This window comes from Pygoscelis adeliae, unplaced genomic scaffold, assembly GCF_000699105.1.
Source record: "Pygoscelis adeliae isolate BGI_AS28 unplaced genomic scaffold, ASM69910v1 Scaffold66, whole genome shotgun sequence".
Classification (NCBI taxonomy): domain Eukaryota; kingdom Metazoa; phylum Chordata; class Aves; order Sphenisciformes; family Spheniscidae; genus Pygoscelis; species Pygoscelis adeliae.
In genome coordinates, this window is record NW_008825167.1 from 2,501,566 (window position 1) to 2,516,262 (window position 14,697).

Sequence of the window (14,697 nt, forward strand, 5' to 3'; positions counted from 1 at the left end):
AACTTGTCTCTTACTCTCTTTTTACTGTAAAATTTGATGCTACTTAAAGCCAGTGATAAGAACACATGATGTTTATGTGTCTCTTAAGTAGTTTAGCCAAATGAACTATCCACATTCTCATGGCACGCTGCAGACAAGAACTTTATTATGCAGGTACCGAAAACATCAGTCTCTGGAAAACCTAGCTAGTTAACCTCTTTATGGTCTCTTCATATGTTACTGCCTTAGGGTTAGTTAGATGAGGCAGCTGAAGCAAGTTAACAGTTTGCTGCCATTAAATGGGGTGGTCTCCTCCTCCTCCCTCCGTGCTGCAGTCCTATGCCTGTGCCGGTGCTGGCCTGTCTGTGGTACTAAGCTAGCGGGAAAATTACCTGTCTAGGAGAAAAATTGTGTTTATTTTTTGGTGGAAGGTGAAACCGCACAGCGTGGTACTGAGGAAGAGGGAATAGAGGAAAGGGGAGGCAGAAGGTACCGTGTCAGCAAAGCTGTGAAATAAGCTCTGCCTTTCCCCTGTGGCTATGCCCGTGTTCTCTGGTCAGCTCCCGGCTGAAAGCCTGGTGGCTGTGGCGCGTTGCTGTAGTTAATTTGGGAGTGAAATACTTAGGCGGTTTTTGGAACACCAGACAGAGCATTATTGGAAGCGTCTTTGGGGAGGCTGGTATGGTTGCTTGTAAGGACGAGGTGATGATCCGAGGTGTAAAGAAGGCCGAGAAGAATATCTTTCACCCCAATCTAGTCCAAAGAAGACATCATGCTGGCCACTGTGCGGACTTGTATCGGGTAGGTGACCGCTGTCCTTCCTGTGGGGGGGAAAAAGTGCTTGTGTTCATATTTCTTTTGTTTCCTAATTTCCTTCTGAAAATTGATAAAATTTGTTTATGTCTCTCTGATAAAACAAGGAAAAATAGGATTTTGCCTGATCTTTACGGTATGGTAATTGCATTTTTTTTCGGGATGCTCAGATGTGTTTATGCTCATTTTAATTCCATGTAGAATAATAAAATACGTAAAATAATTATGAAAGGCCCACGTAAAAGGTACCACCATTCATGAAATGGATTACCTTGACTTACATACGGGACTTGAGGTAATACTCAAGTGAGCTGCTGTGTCCAAGGTAGACACTTGTGCATAGTTTTATTTTCCTTCCATCTGAAGGATATTGCCCAACTCTGGGCAATATGATAATAATTTTTATTTAAGTAGTCCAGGGAAAAAATCACAGATGGAGCAACTTCTGCCAACTTTGCTTTGTAATATGAGAATTAGTAAAGATGATGTAAATTACAATTCTCTGAATGGATTTTTCATTAAATTGTACTTTGAATGCTGATTAGCATAGGTGATTTAATTATTTTTTAAATAAGTTAGTGATGGGATGTTCAGTGAGGGGGGTTGTTTGTTTGGGGTTTTGTGTTTGTTTGTTTTTCCTCCTTTCTCAGATGTTTTATTTCAGAATTAGCTCACTTGTTAGAATCCAGCCTGTTAGCACAACAGGTAAACAACAGTATTAGCAATATTGGTATTTCTAATGCAGTGTGTTCCATATGTCAAGTTTCACTAGTGGTTACTTGAGAAGACATTGTTTCTGGTTTCAAAATTATTTACCTCCCAAATCTGTGACTTATCTGTTGTAGATAGTGAACACATGGTGAACATATGTTGTAAAGTCACATAAAGAGTTTATCAGAACAGATTTGGACTGGCTAGCTTGCCCATAAAGGTAATGGCAGGAGTGAATTGTGCTGGTCATCTCAAATAACAGTAGAATATGTAACAAATTTTAACTGAAGTACTTCACCTCATATTTTTTCCCATTTTCAGAATGCGCCCCCCCCTTTTTTTTTTTTTTAAGGTAAGAGAAGCTTTTCTGAGCTCTTCATCTACAAACTTAGATGTTTGTACATGTAGGAAGATAACTGAGGCCAGTAAGTGAAAAACAATGATTAAGTCATGTACACAGGGCACTGTAGAGAAATGTAGCACAAACAAACTCATATTTCATATTATACAGAGATGCATTTTTTCCAAATATACAGTTCTTAAAACATGTAAGATTCAGTATTTAAGCTGAGAATCAAATGTCTTTCATGTTGTGAAGGGAGGAAACTAAATGCCGACAGTTGTGTAACACTTCTATCAGTGCAATATCGAATATAATATTTTTTTTTTTACTAGCCAAGACCCATATACTGTTAATTTTATAATGCATATTGACAGAATTTTTGCAAGAATTCACTTTGCGTAGGATCTTTTTCTTGCTTTTGCCCTTGGTTTAATTGGTTGGGGATTTTGTGGGGTGGGTTGGTTGTTGTTGTTCTTGTTGGTTTGGTTTGGGGTTTTTTTTGCTTGGTTGGTTTTGCCTGTTTCTGCTTAAGAAGGTGGAATGCCAAGTGTAGTTGTCTCTACAGTTGTGGAGATGGATTAGTAGCCTGAGTGCAGATGGGAAAGTCAAATGTATATGTTATTGCAGAGTTTTGTAACTAGCTATCTGGATACTGCCCTCAGAGGCTGTGTGTTGCAGCAGTTACACTTGCATGTAGATCATGATGAGGCTGCCTTCCTAAGGCCATGTAGTACTTAAAAAAAAAAAAAAAAAAAAAAGAAAAAAAAAAAATCCTGTTTTCAGTTGCTTATATTTTCAAAGCTGGTTTTTCTTAGTTGGAAACTTAGGGAGAAATTTGCCTAAAGTAGTTTACCTGTTTAATCTGAGAATCAGATTAGGGGAAAATACACTGTTTTCCCTGCTATTTTGGGACGTTCTTGAAACCATTACAATGAGAAAATGCAGTACATCTGAATTACGCATTGTGGTCTGCCATTTGTGGTCCCTCTAGCAGCAGTGGGAATAGAGAGGAGAGGGAGATTAGCTACTTTATTATCTGCGGGGGAGGGGGGGGAAATACACCTTCGATGTGCTTAGTATTTGCTTGCTAACATGTGCTGAAGATTTCATCCGCATCGATTATAGTCTGCCTCCTCGTAGCCCTGGCAGACTGACTGGAAGGTGGCCATGCGGGCCCAGAGCATGTCAGAGCATGTTCCCACCTACACTAGCAAGAACTTGGTAGTTCTTTCCCCCAGTGTCTCCTCCCAGCTTTCAAAGACCGCTATCCCATTCATCCTAGGAGCAGTAGGTAAGAAAGTTTGCCTTCTCTGCACTGCCAGCTCCTTCCAAACTGGAAGGAGGAACAAGGCGGCACTGCATCAGAACTGCAGAGACCGGGGGAAGTGGACAGGAGGACAGGAAGAAAGTGTAGGTCGGGAGATGGGCAGAACCCAGGCTGGGGTAGGCATAGTGGAGCAAAGCAGACATCGGCTGTAACAGAGGGACAGAAATACAGAAGAGGGCGTTGGACTTGTTGAACCAGGCTGGAGAGTAGAACTTGGCTTCCGCCCATGTACTCGGGCTTCACCAAGCGCTGGCCACAGCTAGTCAATGAGAATACAGGTGCTTGTAATGAACTCGGCTTTTGCTAGCTTGAGTAGCCAGAGCTTGATGCTGGGGCTTTTAACAGGGCCATACTCATGGTTGGCCACAAATACCAGGCAAATCAGTTGTTTTGGTGTTGGGTTTTCTTGCTTTTCCAGATCTTACGTCCATCAAAGCATTACAGTGTGTTACGCTATCTGATTTTCTGCACTGTAGTTAAATTAGGTGGTGACTTTTGTTTTGTTTAGATTTAAGGGATTCTAAACACTTTCCAGTGGCACGGATAATGAATTTATATGACCACTGTTCAGCAAATGTAAGCCTGCAGACAGCAGGCTTGCTTTTCCTAGTTACCTGTTGCATATTCCTTGGAAGTCACCAACAGACTGCAGCAGTTCACATGAAAACCACTGCCCAAGTGACCTCTTACACACATCTGTCTGTTATTAATGTGTATTTTAAGTCCTTTATGTCCAAATCCGATTTACACATTTCTAAAGTTGGTTAAGTAAGTGGTGTGGGTTTTTCTCCTGATGGATTAGCATTGTTTTGCTAAAACAACCTAAATTTTAATACTTCCTTCCCCCCCCCCCCCCCCCTTTTTTTTTTTTAATTTATTTTTAATTTTCACTTGTAGCACCTATCCAATCAGGCAAGGGATGTTCCAGAAGCTGGAGAAGATAACTTCCTAAACACACATTCACTGCTAATATAAACCAGTTTACAGACTTGATTGCTATGGCAGGTAGAAAGCAATGCGTATTTCTCAAACCAGTGGAACAATTGGAAAGTATTTTAGGCACAATGGTTTAGTGGTTGGCTGTATTCCTGTTTTCTGATGGATAGAGAGAGAAATGTTGAGGAGTGCGCTGCAGGCCTTGTATTACTAAACAGCTATGAGAGATTTCCTCTCCCTTGGGTGGTAGTGTGTCGTGTTTTTGGAAGGGAGGGAATGAGCTTCTGTCCCTGAGGTCAAACTACACCAAACAGCCAAGATTTTCAGAAAGATTTACAGACGTGATAATGCAGTAAGCCATAGTTATAATCACGTCCTCTTGTTGGCTGAGCAATCCTGTCTGCCATAGTGTGTGAAGCGAGTGGTTAGCACTTCAGATCGTTGGAATGGTTCATTGAGTTGCATACTGTTAAACAGGTGAGCTTGAAAATTAATGCCAGGTTTCATCAGACCTACTTGGACCTGTACAACTTGGGCCGTCACTGTCTCGGGCAAAAGAACTGAGTTTTTCCATAAGAATGTCTTAAAAACTCTGCAGAGTGCTTTGTAATAGAATTTGTATGATCAAAAACCATGCCTTTTGCAGACTTAAATTGTTTGGGTAGTTGACAGAATTTCATGTTTCAGTGATAATACTGAGATGACAACGTTCCTCAATTAGTAAACATTCATAATACTGAAATTTCAGTAAGGGACCTTATGTCTCGGAGCTGCCCTCTTTCATTTGAGGGGCTGGCAGAAGGACATACCTAGCTGACTATTTTCAGCATAATGTTTTACCTGTCCCAGAAGTATCTGTACTCAGTTCAGATAATTTGACTTGCCTTCTTCACGAGAAGTTTGAGTTTGGCCTTGAGGTAAAGACAAAGAATGATATGGACACTTAGCGTTGCAAAAGCGTGGGAAAACCCATTGCGTTTCACACCTAGGATGTACCAGACCGTGAGAGACCCTTTTCTTTCTCCTAGGACTGAGGACCTGAATGGAAGGTCTCATGTGTTTTGGCAATATTAAGTAATAGTGTGCTTATTTTCCTCTGTTATTATTGACAGCTGTGGTTTTATGTATTGCTTCTGTTCCTCTTGTTGTTCTGGAAATATGAATATAAATCAATCCCTTATTCTTTGTTACCTTGTGAAGAGATTGTATAATGAGGTATTAAAGGGGTCACGTAACTTCATTTAGTTCATCTTTGAGACACAGAACGTAAAAAAAGAAACAAAGTAAAAGATATCCGTGGAGACAGAAGCGGAAGCTTTGTGGTAATATTTAGAGCAAATCTGGGGGGATATCTTGGAAAGTTACTACTGACAGGCAGAACCTAATACTTGCATAAAGAACTATGCTAATTCTTCTAATAGACTGAGTTTTGGCAAACTGCACCAAAAAAAAAACCCCACAGAGGTTCATTGCCTCTATTTGAGCCATTTATAAAGATGATTTTATTCACAACTTTTTTTTTTCTGTCAGATGTCAGCACTTCCTGGCTCTGTTTTCCAATACTCCCTATGTATAGTTTTTATTTCTAAACTCTAGAATTTAGAAATCCAGAGCTGTCATTTCTCACATACAGTCTGCACACTTGTGGGATCGTGCAATGCTCTGTGAATGGCAGTTAAGAAAAGCAATTTGTGTATGGGAAATTTCTGAAAGTTATCTGCATCTCTGCTGGGAAACCCCCGCTCCCTCCCTGAAAGCTAAGGATCCACAAATTGTAAGCTACTAAAAACTAATACAGACATTAAAAGCCACACGTCAAATGCAAGATATTATTGCAAGTGTAGCAGAGATTAGATTCAAATGATTGTTGAGGTGTGTGGGCTGGGCTCTGACTGAAAGAAAGAGGATAAAGGATTTATGAGTGCCAACCAGACCGCTTCTTTCACTTCCAGTGGCAGGGGCCTGCGTCCAAGGGGAAGAGACCCAAATCTTGAGAATTCTCAGTGTTTGTGTGTGAATGTTATTTGTCTGGGTGGTATAACTGACATAAAAGCACATAAATACTGTATTTCTAATTCCTCACAGTAAACCTGTACATACATTTCATATATGTGTTTATATTTATGAGCAGTCACTATGTGATTGGTTTCATTCAGCATAGATGATGTCCCCTGATGGTTCAGTTTTTATTAAGGAAACATACTTTCACAAGTGCTTTATGATAATAAATATGTCACGTTGCTCTAAGGCTATCGTTCTTTGTAGCAGAGGATGTTGCATTAGTTCTTTAAGTATTGGGGAAGAGACGTACAGCTAGTCTTTACAGTTCAGTAGCCTCACACCGAAATTGCTCGTAAGGCAGTGTAATTCATATAGAGAGAACCTTGCAGTGACTAATGGATTTATTTATGGTAAATGTGTGTTTTGACAACTGGGACCATACCTTTAATTTCCGTTTGTAGGGTGGAAGTTTGAAGAATTGGAGGGCTCTGACACTTCAAGAAAATTATGTGATTGGAAAAAGTCTTCATTTCCTCCAAAATCATTTTTCTGCAAAGGCCTTTCATCCTGGCACTGCTAAGTTAGTTTAATTCCTCCAAAGGAAGTGTGGGGGGGGGGAAACCCCACAACACAACTCCCTCTGTTTCTGCGACAGGGCTTTACTGGCTGCTTCAATTCAGTACTCCCTATTACTGGCATATGGATTTATCTCAATAATGGCTCAGTCACGTATGGGAGATGAAGTTTCAGAACTAGGCTATGTTTAAAAATTTGTATAGTGTTGGCTTTATTCTTTCTGGCTGAAACTTCTGTGAGGTAAACCATTGCTTTTGTGAAAACTGGATTGTAAATCTAGTCACCTCATTGAGCAGAATGGGGGGGAATCTCTTTCCCAGTGGTGGTGTGCGAAGCTATTTTCATTTGATGTGATGTTAGGAGAAATATATTCTGACCCACACAGTAATGAAGGCTGCAGGTTTCCTTCAGGACAACCAAAAAAAAAAAAAGTCTTGAATTTTTGTAGCAAATAGCCGCTGACTTGGAAGGGCTAATTCCGCACAGCCTGTCATGGTGTGGAGACCCCGATGGGCAAAAAGAGTAGGCTTTTTCGTTTGACTGCCTTTTCTCAAGGTGCTGCCAGCTCTGTATTTTTTGAGCAGTAACTCCTGTCTGTGTTAGTCTAGCAAATGAGCAAGCACTGGGAAAGGGGCATCAATCTGCCCCTTCATGCTACCAGCAGCACGAGGTAAAGAATGAGAAGGCTGTCCTGTTGTCCCGTCAGATCCGTCCAAGCACTCCAGTTCGCTGGGCAAGCTGGAAAAGGATAACATGGAGAGGCAGAATCCCACTGGTCCCCAATCAGCATGTGCTGAGCTCTAGGTTAATCCACTCACTTGTGTGATTTCAGGGTTTTGTTTTTTCTGGAGGACGAATAAGAGCATCAAAAAGCTGTTTTCTTCCATACTTAATATTAAAAGCACTTACTAGCTCAGTGCGTTCATATGAGCAAGTACATTAGGTACTTAAAAGAATTAACCAAAACAATTACAAACGCTGAAATTAAGTCTGTTCTTAAAATACAAGTTAAGGGAAGTAAATACGTTACTTAAATCTCTCACGAAGTGTAAGATGTTATAGTTGTATAATATCTGGAGCCCATTCCCACAATTAAAAATAAATAAATAAAAAATCCTTGGGATTACTACTGTGTGCAGGGGAAAACATTGGTAATAAGCCCGGAGCTCACATAAAAATAGCCAGCTGCCCAGGCTACGGCAGGGCTGTGAGGAGGCTTAGGAGGCAGGAGGAGGAGATGTGCACTCTCTTTGTTATTCATTGCTCGATGTGCTGGTCAGCAGCCCGCGAGCAAGAGATGGGTTTTACGTAAAAGGAAGTAATTTTAATTTGAAGGAAGGTTTTTATACTACCTCTTTTTGTTCTTTAGCTTGGATATTTATTTAATCTTTACCCACTGCTGGAAACCGAGCCAGACAAGAGAAAGAGTACAAACTTCTCTGAAAGCTGAAGCAAACGGAGAATAGCCGAGAGGTCATTCTGGCTCCCTTCCAGCTTGCGGGGAGTCCCATGAAGCTGCCGGCGTGAGCACGGTCATGTAAGCGCCCGTTCTGATGGCCACTGGGCACGTCTCTTTGGCTTTAGCCTGGATTTCCTCCCTTCGTGCCCGGTCGCTGCCGCTGATGCGGTTGTGTGAGGGGGGTCCGGCTGCAGCCCAGCGCGGTGCGTGGGGGCGAGCGGCCGCTCTGTCCCACGTGGGGAGAGCGGCCGCTCTGTCCCACGTGAGGCGTGCCGGAGCGGTGCTCCGAACGGCCCTGCCAGAGCCCGCTGGCACTCGGCCCTGAAGCGGCTTCTGACTTCACCTTCACACCAAGAGCGTGATGATTTTAATTCGAATTGCCTCGCTTTTGTGTGTTTCTACAGAGCCTTTCTGAGATGGTTGGTAGTGCCTAACTTTAACGGGGGGTTAATGGTTGAGATGTCTCCTTGTTTTAAATTACTATTTCGTAAAATAATACATGCTGTTGGGGGCCATCCAACTGAGATCTGCTCCAGGTGTTAAAATGTAATTTATTAAATCAAAGTAATGGCCAAAGTACTAGTATTTCCTTCCGGGGCTAAAATTCGACTGTTCAGTGAGCTGTTTTGTGGTAGGGAATCAAATGCTTTAAAAAAGATACCGTACGAAATGTGTGTCCCTTTCGATTTTCCACCTGGCATATTCTGATTTTATTTTATTTTTTCATTTAATAATTTTTGGAGTGGTTTCTTTCAATGCACCTTGCGCGATCTCTCTCGCTCACTTTGTGCAGCAGGAGAAAGATTTGACAACGGCTTTAAAACAAACATAATACAGTATTTCTGCATTTGTTTTTCCTGTTTTGACGTGGACTGAGACGTGAGAGAGGCTTGCAGGTTCACTGTATGCGTTAGCCTCTGATCACTTTTATGCGCCTGTATTACTGACCGCCCTGCACTATGCCCTGTTCACTCAGCTTCTGCCCCAGAAAGTAGACAGACAGGGGCAGCGAGTGAGGAATTCACTAAGGCAGAAGAAAGAAACACAAGGTGGATTTTGCTGGTAATGGTAACAATTACTCTGTGTCTTTTTCTGAAGAACTGCTACCGTACTTAGTAAAACAGATTAGACCAGTTACAGGAAAAATCTGCCGCCTCTTTTTCTGCAGACGTGAGTGATCCTGTTCCTTGCAAGCTGAAGAAGGATACAGGGAGACTAAAATTAAGCCGTATCTGTTGATCTCTACAGGGTTGTCTGAAGGGTTTCTTTCACATTTCCAGTAGCATAGTCCCTGTCGTAGTGAAGAAACACTAATAGCAGCATCACTACCCCTCGCGTGCACTTTCTGTCCGGGTTTTCATATAACCCACCTACTTAGAAGGAATTAGAATAGTAAGACAAGAAATTTTGAAACAAGATCTTGAGATTTAGAATATCTTATCCTAATGCTCCTTTTCCTCTGGTCCGTAAAGCGCTCTTCCTCCCCCAGTTTTTGAGGTTGTGCTGTTGTCCCGCTGGTTACTTGCAGTCTACGTTCCAAAAAGATAATTCAAAACTGACCAGAATAAACCGATGGATGAGGGGGGGTTTGTTTCGTGTGTCAGCTGCAGTTATTCTTTCATGAGTTGTTTGTCATATGGGTTCATTTCCATTTCTCTGCTCGGGCCCTTGTTTGGTGGGTGATTTCTTTTTTTTTTTTTTTTAATACCCACCCACGCCCACTGAAGGTGGATAAAAATCACTAACCTGAAACACTTATTTTTACCCAGTTCTTAATAACTCAGATTTGTGAGCTCAATTAGTAAACTTAAAATTAATTTTTTAAACACAATTTAGATGTGAAAATATGATAGTTTATGCCTAAACTTACTGTCACCTGTTAAAATAATCCAACCGTAAAAAAGCAAATGAGCGCCATATTTATTCTGAAGTTTTAAAGGAAATTGAACCAGCGAAGGTTGACATTCAGGAAATAACCTGGAACAAGGGGGTCCTAAAATTCTAACCAAGACAATAGGAGCCTTCTGTACTGATACTGACATGGTGTCTTCATCCGTTTACTCAGTTCAGTTAGTTCATTTAAGGCTGAAAGCTGATTGTTGAGAGAGCAGGAGGAGATTTCTGCTTCCCATAGGGCAAAAGACAAGTTATCTACTAATTTCAAAATCTTTTTAAATACAGAGAAAACCCAGTTTGATAAACTTTTATTCTCACATAGCAGGTACCCTGAAGGTATTTCTAAAAATTAATTTAAAAAAATACTGTTTTGCTGCGCTTTATTAGAATTTCACTTTCCATCTAAATGTGGCTTTGTAGCAATCACAAACCAAGTTTAAAAGAGAAATAAATTGTCTTGCAAGAAATACAGCCTTTGTACAACGGTATAGTCCTTCCACATATCAAGAAAAAGTATCACATTTAATGCAAAGGACATATGGAGTTGCCAAGTAACATGTTTTAATAGTTACTAGCCAGTAAGAATTGACCCTTCCCTAGAAAAACAATTACAAAAATGCCCCGAAACTGATTTATTCAGATTGGGTTTCCTGCCTGTTAATTTAAATCCTGATTAAAATCATCAATTTAAATCACTTCGATTTGTATCAGCCATTCTGCCGTCAAACTAAGTGGGAACAGGCTGGGGCTTTAGACCCTCTACCATTTAGCACTACACTTATTCCATCCTCCTGTTTTAAGTCGTTTACACATTTTGTCTGATATCTATCTGCGCTCCCTTTGCTGTGCTCATCAGTTCAAACATCTTCCTTTGTGTGTTTTTTTAACATGAATCTTGTATCAGAATAAGGAAGGCGTTGAGTAGTTTAACAGTATAATTTAGATGATAATGCAGCACAACTTCCACAGATGTTCATGACCAGTAAATACTTTGTATCATAATGAAGCTTGTTTATATAAAGTTAATTTCTTTTAAGTTTTTACCGTTTTCTGTTCTGTTCTCTTCATTTTTACTGGGCTAAAGTTCAGTGAGGCCTTGATGAGATTTTTTTTCCTCAACTAAGGACATCAAGCTCTGGCCCTCCCTGTCCCTTTCCCTTTAGCTTGAAGTCGTAGGAGAAAATGGTGCTTTTTCCGCTCCAGCCTCCAGGTCGTGTGGGCTTTGTCCATGTTCGGCTGCCAGGTGGTGAAGGTGTGCGTTGTGGTCTTCGGAGCAAACAGACCTAATGAATGCACTGTTCTGCTAACTAGGGTAAATTGATTACTTTTGTTTACCTAAGTTAACCGTGTTTTATGAGATATGATAATGGGAAGTTTTCTTACTTGCCAACATCAACTTCAGAATCATTTGTCATTTTAAGCGTCAAAAACAATGAAGAAAGACAAAATGTTTAAGTAAAACACAGAAGTTGTTTTTGTAGAAATTGAATTGTAAACTGGTGGTCTGCTATTTTAGTAGGTGTTAGAAATGCAAAGTTGCTTTGGTGGAGGATTCTGAAAAGCGTTTTCCCACCCCCGTTGAATAACTAGTGTGCAGACATTGTGACCAAAGAAATACTTGTGTTTAAATTCAAGAGTAATGCCCCGGATTTCTTTCCACGATGTTTAGTTTAGAGTTAATTAGCAGATGGGCTTGAGGGTTGTGAAATGCTGATATCATCTCCAGAGTCTTAGTTTCAGTGCCTAGACTGTTAAATGGCTAGTTTTCATGTTCTTAAAGGGGAAAAAATCAAATGTAATCAAGAAGGTTTGAAGTACTAGTAGAGGTGAGTTGAAGTTTCTAAGTTTTATCGTTCAGCTGCTGTTCAAGTCTCTGTTAGCCTGTCTTGTTGGAATGCATCTTTCTATCTAGTCTCCTCATTATCACTATTTAGTTGTATAGATCACAATAAAATCAGTACAGATTGAGACACATTTCCATCACCAGTGAGTTTTAAGTCTGTGTTGGATTTGCCGGAGACCTGACTCTGATAGCTCTTTATCCTTAGAAGGACATGGGTGGGAAATACGAGGGTGCTTGATAGTAAAATTCCTTGAGGAAATGGCTATATGTGGGGATTAAAAGAAAGCAATTGTCTGGCAGATGTTCTACTTTTCTGACCGTACAGATCTTGCTGCAGTAGAAAACAAAGGGGAAGTTACGAGGTTTTAACCTTTCCCAGTAATTCCTGGAACAAGGAGTCTGTGACTATGTTTGGGAAGTACCTCGCACACCTGGGATGCAACATTGAGCAGAGTGAGTAAGAAGCATGGTTCACTGTGGTTTTGGTTAATAAGTTTGCTTCATTGCAGCGCATGGGGATGCACAGAGACAAAGACAAGAAACAGGATTTGAGGTTGTGTTTATTAGAAGTGACTGAAATGAACAGTTAGTTTGAAGATTACGTAATAATATATAGCATGACATGCAGTTTTGCCAAAAGTGCTAATGTAAGTCTATGTTTCCCTAATGAAAATATAATTGATACTGTTGCCAGTTCAGCAGTCCATAGAGATCTTCTAGCACATGCAGTAAATGCTACTTTCTGTAGAAAAAGACAACCTTTGTATCTTGGGAATAATTTAAGTGTAGTTTGCTAACTGTAACCTGGTGGACCATATTGGGAAGTGCTTAGCTGGAGATTGCTCGAATATCGTGATCATTTTTAATTTGTAGATACATATGTAAGAGAGAACTCTCCTCTCTTTTACTCTTTGGAGTTAGATATTGAGTGCAGAGTAATAAAATATATTTGCATACATTTTTTCCCCTCAGATTCTGTGATTAGGAAAACATTAGCAAATCTCAGCTGTGACCAACCTTTCCTTTCTGACCATGGAAAAAGATCAAATTCTGATAGACTAAAAATAGAATTTCTAAAATTGGACTGTGGGAAAAATGGGAGAATGATGACATGCAACATATTAATGTAGAAACATTTAAGTGGCTTGATCTCCTTTTCCCAGCTACATTTGTGTTAGAATGTAGACAGATACATCTAGGCCGTTTCTTTGCAGACCCGCATGGCACAAAACTTCTGTATATAATGAAGTCTCAAAAAATGAGTCATCATTGGTCATTTTGTAGGAATAAAAATGGATACCTAATGGAGTAGCACAAGAGTAGAAATGGTCTGCCATGCATCACACTTGTTAATAAATAATTACCTGTAGAGTTTATTTCTGTATTTAATGATATCTGGAATGCTCGGCCCAAATCCGACTGGCGTTCACGATTGGTTCAAAGGTCTTACCTTTTTATGAAATTCAGACCAGGTTTCCCCCCCCCTCAGTTATGCTGGAGTATATAATCTATACTCTAACCTTAATTATTTTTCCTTAATTGCTGTAACTGAGAAACAGCACTGGAAAAAAGCCCCCATTGCCGCCCCACCCCCACCCCCCTTGGTGAGAAATTATTGCAGTATTTGCTAGAAAACACTTTTCCTGCAGTTTGAAACTTCAGTTAAACGTAACATTTTTCTCTAGATCCTGGTAGGCACAGTAACTCCCAGACAGTCTGGTCTGCGGACCTGATCCAGCAAGGGCCTGGAACAGACTGTACGGATAGCTACAATGCATTCCAGACGGAGATTAGATTCAGTACTCTCACACCTGTAGGCGGGTTTAGGGTTTAATATAATAAATGTTAATGAGAAATAAGAAAACTGACTAAGAGGGCAATCTGTTATGAGAAGGGAAGGAGAAGAAGGTGGTAATGGCTCCGATGTCAATAGTGTCTAACTGTTCATTAAGCCAGGGTGGAAAGAGAAATTAAACAGATTTATTTATGAAAATTCATGGTCATAGCTTTACAAATTGTGGCTCACTAAGAATAAAAATACAGCACATATTTCTAGGTGAGTTTGGAGTATTACTGAGTGATAGAGAGGGTTCTGTTGGTTTCTCCATAGTAGTTTGTTGCGTAAGTCTTCACCTTCCCTAAAAGCTGTGCCTTTTCAGGGGTGGTGTCTGTGGCAGCCTGTAATTTAATACCTCTCACTACTCATTAGCAAAGGCATCCAGGTTCACATTGTAGGTGTTTCCCTTTAGTCAGGCTTCACTTTGGAAGGCGCAGTTGATTATCATTTGTGGCTTTCTTTTCAACTAGTATTAGTTTACTTACTGACATACAGGAATGGTCACTGCTGGGAATTTTTGATCATGACACGGTTTCTGTTTTCATCTGGCAAATCTGTTAATTGTTGTATCTTAGAAAAGCAAATGTTTTTATTAATCCTTCTCTGCTGCATATATTCTTTAGGATTAGTCTGGTATCTGCTGTAGGGAGATAGGGAAATAATGCAAGGGAAGGAATGCTGTGGCTTGCCTTTCAGGAAGGTGAAGATCTGTTAGGGGATTTCTTGTGTTTATTCCCGAGGAAAGACTGAACACTGATTCAAAGTTACGTGGGCTGGATGCTCACTGGACTGTGTACAGGTACTAGTTCTACAAAACAGTAGTTTAATGAATACGCTTTTTTCTCTTACTATTAGCAAAACCATCCTTTTTACACATTTGAAAAAGAAGTAGTGAAAGGGGGGTTCACTCCTTTAAGTCTGTATCTCCTAGTCAACTACAAATGAAGCTGTATTACAACACTTCTCATTGAAGTAG

General features: G+C 40.4%; 1 protein-coding gene across 1 annotated transcript in view; it reads left to right on the forward strand.

The window, feature by feature from the left end:
- Nucleotides 1–660: 660 nt before the first annotated feature.
- Nucleotides 661–14,697, forward strand: part of MAML3 (mastermind-like 3 (Drosophila)) — a 237,676-nt gene continuing 223,639 nt past the window's right edge. Inside the window, exon 1 of the mRNA XM_009328865.1 lies at nt 661–780. Within this exon, the coding sequence (XP_009327140.1) occupies nt 661–780 (120 nt within the window). The remainder of the gene's footprint in view (nt 781–14,697) is intronic.